The following is a 6,000-nucleotide window of genomic DNA, read 5'->3' as shown; positions in this document are numbered from 1 at the left end:
CCGGCGATTGGGTTGGTGATTGCCTATATACGTGTTATTGTTTATAGTAAAATATCACACAAAAAATATATTAAATTTATAAACTTGTAGATAGGTTTTAATCTTAATTGTCGATATAATTTAAAATGTATCATTAAAACTGGAGGAGCTCTACTATAAATAGAGCCCTCCCTCTTCATTTGTGATAATCTCATTGTATCTTATTCAAAGTTATTAAATATATTTTGAGAGCATTTACTCAAACACTTGGTGTGCTTAGCTTTCTTGTCTCTTTTTTGTTCGCTTTTTGCCCTTTTTTTTCAGTTTGCTTCCGCTTTATTTCGGTGCCTTAAAAATTTTTCAAGAGAGGATCCTCCAATTAAGAAGATCCATCGACCTAAGATGAAGAAAAAAGGTCTATCTATTTTATTTAGTTATTCAGTTAAATCAATGATTCGTTATTGGAGTAGATAGCAACAGCCATTTCATCTTACATGCGTATTTTTTATTTTCCAATGAATTTACATCTTTTATTAATGGAAATTTTTTTTATGTAGTGAGTAATAGATCTAGTTGTTTATTGTTCAAGAATTCTTGTCCAGACAGTTCATACCATCCATACATAGTGTTTTGGTCTAAGATTTCAATTCTTCCATATTTATCAAAAACAATTTTTGAATGAGGTATTCAACTCCAGGGGTGTATCAAAAAAGAAACCTTTATCGACTCTACCTTCTATTTTTTATGAAGAAAATGAATTTTTTTATCGAAAGATAAAAAAAAAAGGGTCGAAATCTCCTGCAAGAACGATTTGGAAGATCTAAGACAAAAAATAATGATATTTGTTAGCAACAACATAATAAAAAGGGTCAATTAAGATAAATTAATTCAAAATCTAATTCAAATTCAATATAACATATATGGGTACATAAAAGATATTTTAAATCGATTGAATCACAACTTCAAATATGGAATTAAAAGGGAATAGGAAAATTCTCGTCTTTTCATAGTTAATCACTTCGATGTACGTGACAGTTGAGTAGAGAAAAAGGGCAAAAGAAAAAACCTGAGCAGACTAAAAAAGATATTATAAATTAGTTTTAGTTGAATAACAATAAAAGGGTGCATGGCGGTCGACCTTGGTGGCTGTGTTTCAAGGTCCAAAAAGTTGTGCTCCGAGGTAGCTTTCCTCTGCTGCTAATTGGATTATGTTATTTTATTGATAACAGAGGTTTGACTTTTAACAGTACCTTATCAGTTCCCCTTGAATCCAAAAAACAAGAAAAAAAGACCTTTAAAAAAAGTATGAAGAGCTCTGAAAAATTATTGAGGAAGAGAAAATGGAGAACTTTATCAGAGTTTGATTTCTTTCTCTTCCCCAGAGAAGTTCTTATTTCTTTTCGCCAAAAAAATTTATCAGATGAGTTTTGGGAGGTTTAATGATTGGGTTGATTCATTATCTTTAAATTAATCTTTTATTGACAAAAAATTGCATAAAAAGGTAATCTTTTCACCTGGATAAGTAAATGGTAAAGCATTAACCTTTCTCGGAAACCTCTCTTGCATGGTTCAGAATTCAGATACTAAGCAAAATTCTGCAATAAACTTGGATCACATTCTCAACGGAGAAAGAAAATAATCGAATCAACAATGTGTTGGAAAATTTATAATTTTTGGAAACTTTAACCCATATTCTCAATTAGTAAAGGTGAAGAGTTGAATTATAAAATTATAGTTTTATATTTTATTACATGAGATCTTTTCAACAGTATATCATATGCTCAAAATGGTTGAGTGATGAACGAGAAATTGATAGTGAATAATTGTTGAGGAAAAGAAAAGCTTAAATCTCAGATTGGTTAAATATCATTTAAGAAATGTGTATATATACGAGAACTCACTTAAAAATTGATTAGAACCTTATCTTAGGTGCAAGAGTGTTGATTCAAATCTATAGGCACGATGTGGGTGATGCAAAATAGATTTGCAGATATTTTAGCCCAACACAAAATTTAATTTTCAAAATTCTTCAGAGTTTTTTATACACACTTTGTCGATTTTTTATTTGATTTCTGATTTTTTCATAATCTTATTTATTTAATTAATTTCTGTATCTGATATTTTAAATATAAATACTTATTTTATTTTATATAAATATTTGTTTATTTATAATTCATATTTATTCACTTCCAAGGCAATAGTCCTGAATTTGTATAAAGAAGTGACGAAGATTATCAATAAAATAATCATCTGATGAACAATAGTTTAGAATTTAGATTTTATATTCTTTGATATTGACTATTAATTATATTTTGACAGGGTTTAGCAAGAAATAGAACAAGTAAACTATTCAAATCTCTGTTATCAACAAAATAACAAGGGGCAGAGGAAATTTGTTCTTATATAGCATCTGCTAAATCTCTTATACTTGCTGTATTATTTAGCTGTACGCAAACAAGAAAAGCCTCAGTTCATTTACACAAGAAAGTACCAAAAAAAAGATGGGTGAGGAGCAGCAGAGAATTCAGATTCCTAGAGTCAAACTGGGAACTCAAGGACTTGAGGTTAGATTCTGTTCTTCTTACACTACTCATGACAAAGGCTGTTTCTCAATATGCCCTGAATTTTTGTCATTTTTATATCTGTTCTTCCAAGATATGCAGTCTGTCGCTGGACTTCCTTGTCTCACTTCTTCTGTAACTTATTTTTCATTTTGTAGGTTTCAAAGTTGGGGTTTGGATGTATGGGGCTCACTGGAGTTTACAATGATCCTGTCCCGGAGGAAATTGGCATATCGATTATCAAGCATGCATTCCATAGAGGAATCACTTTCTTTGATACATCTGATTTCTATGGACCCAAAACTAATGAAATTTTGATTGGGAAGGTAAACATTGCTTGGACAAGCTGTTTGTATTTCCAAGTTCTACTGCAACTGCTTCCAGATTTTGCTACTTTGTTGATCATACTGATATGATTTTATGTTCCCACTATTGTTCTTGTCTTTTTTCCAGGCATTGAAGCAGCTACCAAGAGAGAAGGTACAGTTAGCCACAAAGTTTGGAATCCAAAATATGGATTCGACTGGTTTCATAGTAAATGGTACTCCCCAATATGTCCGTACCTGTATTGAAGCTAGCCTGAAGCGCCTTGATGTAGACTATATTGATCTTTACTACCAGCACAGGGTTGACACCAACAATCCAATAGAGGATACTGTAAGTGCTTCAGTTGAAACTTGAAAGCATCTTAAAATTATTTCTTCAATGCATAATACCATGTCATAGAATTTCCTTGTTTCATAATCTTATTTGTGGGACACTAATCTTTAGCTGCTTGAACTTTCTCTTTTTAGATGTCTGAACTCAAGAAGCTGGTGGAAGAAGGGAAAATAAAGTACATAGGTTTATCTGAAGCTAGCCCTGAAACTATAAAGAGAGCACATGCAGTACATCCCATAACTGCTTTACAGATGGAGTGGTCACTGTGGACTCGTGATATCGAGGATGAAATAGTACCTCTTTGCAGGTTTGTTCGTGCATCTTAAACCATTCAAACATTTAAAATGTAATGCCTATCTACATATGTTCATCTATGCAGGGAACTTGGAATTGGCATTGTTCCGTACTCCCCTCTCGGTGGCAGTTTCTTTGCCGGAAGAGGAGTGATGGAAACTGTTCCTGCAAATAGTATGCTGGTATGGGAACTTACTTACTTCTATGTCTTTAAACTATCGTTAATTTTTGTATGGTAGACTGATAGCCAACGTCTACTTTTAAGACATATATCTCAAGATTTCAAGGAGAAAACTTGGACAAAAATAAGAAGTTATATTTGAAAACCGAGAAGTTGGCCAAGAAGCATGGATGTACCTCTGCACAAGTAGCACTTGCCTGGGTCCTTCATCAAGGGGATGATGTAGCACCGCTTCCCGGTGAGTCACATTATGTAATTTTCAACATCTATTTTCTCTTTTTGATGGCCACCAGACATTTCAACTAAAAATCACAGCAGAAGTAGCATAATTGGCCTAAAAATCTTGTACCGAAATTATGCTTGTTTAGAGTTTAGACCCTTTCTTTCATTTTCTTCGCAGGAACAACCAAGATAAAAAATCTGGATAGTAACATTGGTTCACTAAAAGTAAAGCTCACAGCAGAAGATTTGAAAGAAATTTCGGATGCAGTTCCGATAAATGAGGTAGCAGGTAATCCTATGCCAGATATTTTAAGTCGATTCAGTTGGAAGTTTAGCAATACACCACCAAAGGGGAGCAAGGTTTCAACTTGAAATAACCATGGATGCAAAGTCTGCAGCAAAATCTGCGGTTGGGGGTAAATGGACTCTGCAACAACTGAAACTATTGAAAAACTAGATGTTTGTATCAATAACTTAGTAAGCTTTGGTTATATAGGAGTGGTTCAGTTAGATAAGAAGAGTGCATTACCAAAATAAAACAAATAAGCAGGGTTGTATGATTTTGCTGTATGTGGTTTGTAGCTAGTGATCATCTTTGGAAATGAAACAAGTTGTTTATCACCTGAATACCATTGTTTCTGCTTCTTTTGTTCCATTTCAAATTTACATTGCTAAAAATCTGTATGGAAAAAAAATTCAAAATAGATACTTGTTTGGCACACTTTGTATTTAAAAAACTAAAACAATAAATAAAATATGTTGTAAAATTTTAATTTTGCTTGTAAAATTAATGTCTGGTTGATGGTGAGTATTGGTTTGGCTTGGCATTGAAGATGAGGTTCGGTGATGACGGTAAGGGATGGTTTTGTTGTTTGACTTAGGATTAGCCCATGGAGCTGTTATTTATTTCTGTCATTTTCTTTTTTTATTTCGAATTTCTTTGTGTTTTTTTTTTTTGGTATTTTTGAAATTATAATATTGTTAATATATTTATATAAATGATAAAAAGTTGAAGGATGTTCTATTTTTTTTAAAAACAATAATTTACTTAGAGTTTTTATCATTAAAATTTTCATCAATTAATTTCTTTAACAGTTAATTTTAATAATTGACCCTTAAAGTATAACGACTGTCTTTTTTTTTTAAATTGAAGTATTTTTGTCATGTGTCCTGAGGAATGTACCAAATGATGAAAATTAATTCTTTTCATTTAAATTTAGTAAAAAATATTAAAATAAAAAAAAAACTAGTTTGCATACTCACGCAATTGTCACGAGGATTGGCAAACCACGTGCCCTTAAGCAATTTCTTTGCTTCAAGTTCCCTAAGTTAGATTTACTCTCGAAAATGAAGATTCTTAAAGGAAATTATTTAAGACACTGAAATAAAGCGGAAGTAAACTCAAAAGACAAAGGAACTCAAATCGAATAGAAAAACCACAAGAAAGTAATGTACACAACGTGTTTGAGTAAATATTCTCAAATAGGAAAGACCTCTATTTATAGTTGAGCTCCCCAAATCCAACGATACAATTTAAATTACATTGACAGTCAAGATTAAAGCTTATCTACAATATAAGAGTCCTAAGAGATTTAAACTTATTCAATCTTATCTCTTAGGATTACAAATATTAACCATGGTAATTCTAACTTTACTAGGGTGTTCCACCAGGCCACCAAGACTTCAAGTAGATGGGCTTCTTCATGTGTTCCATGAATCGAATCAGTTTAAGTAGGTCCAATGAGCCCTATTTAATCAGTTGACCTTCATGAGACGTTATGTGTGCATTCATCACAAACTTTGATATACAACCAGTGACATTCCTCCCCACCCATTGTAACGACCCAAAATCCGTGGGCACCGAAAAAGTACATTACCTGGTCTCCATCCTAGTAAACTGAGTCATAAATAATTATTAGATGTAATTATGAGTTTAGTTGAGTGCTTAATTAGGTATTAATTAGGTGAATTTAGTCTAATTAAGAATAATTAGGAAAAAGGATCAAATTGAATAAAGAGTGAAAGTCTAATTATAGATTAAAAGAAAGTAAAAAGGGCTAAATGGCAATTAAGCCATTTAGCAAAGTTGAGGCGGCATAAAGG

The 6,000-nt window shown here is 32.2% G+C and overlaps 1 protein-coding gene across 1 annotated transcript; it reads left to right on the top strand.

Annotated features, from left to right (window-relative positions):
* The first annotated feature begins 2,285 nt into the window (after nt 1-2,285).
* On the top strand, nt 2,286-4,524 carry LOC105804692 (perakine reductase). The gene is made up of 7 exons (XM_012637392.2): nt 2,286-2,543; nt 2,699-2,866; nt 2,994-3,197; nt 3,335-3,507; nt 3,580-3,676; nt 3,760-3,913; nt 4,076-4,524. The coding sequence occupies exons 1-7, from the start codon at nt 2,481-2,483 to the stop codon at nt 4,267-4,269; spliced, it is 1,053 nt and encodes a 350-aa protein (XP_012492846.1). The 5' UTR covers nt 2,286-2,480; the 3' UTR covers nt 4,270-4,524.
* The last annotated feature ends 1,476 nt before the right edge of the window (nt 4,525-6,000 follow it).

This window comes from Gossypium raimondii, chromosome 11 (genome assembly GCF_025698545.1).
Source record: "Gossypium raimondii isolate GPD5lz chromosome 11, ASM2569854v1, whole genome shotgun sequence".
NCBI classification, from domain to species: Eukaryota; Viridiplantae; Streptophyta; class Magnoliopsida; order Malvales; family Malvaceae; genus Gossypium; species Gossypium raimondii.
This window is presented reverse-complemented; position numbering and strand designations above follow the sequence as displayed.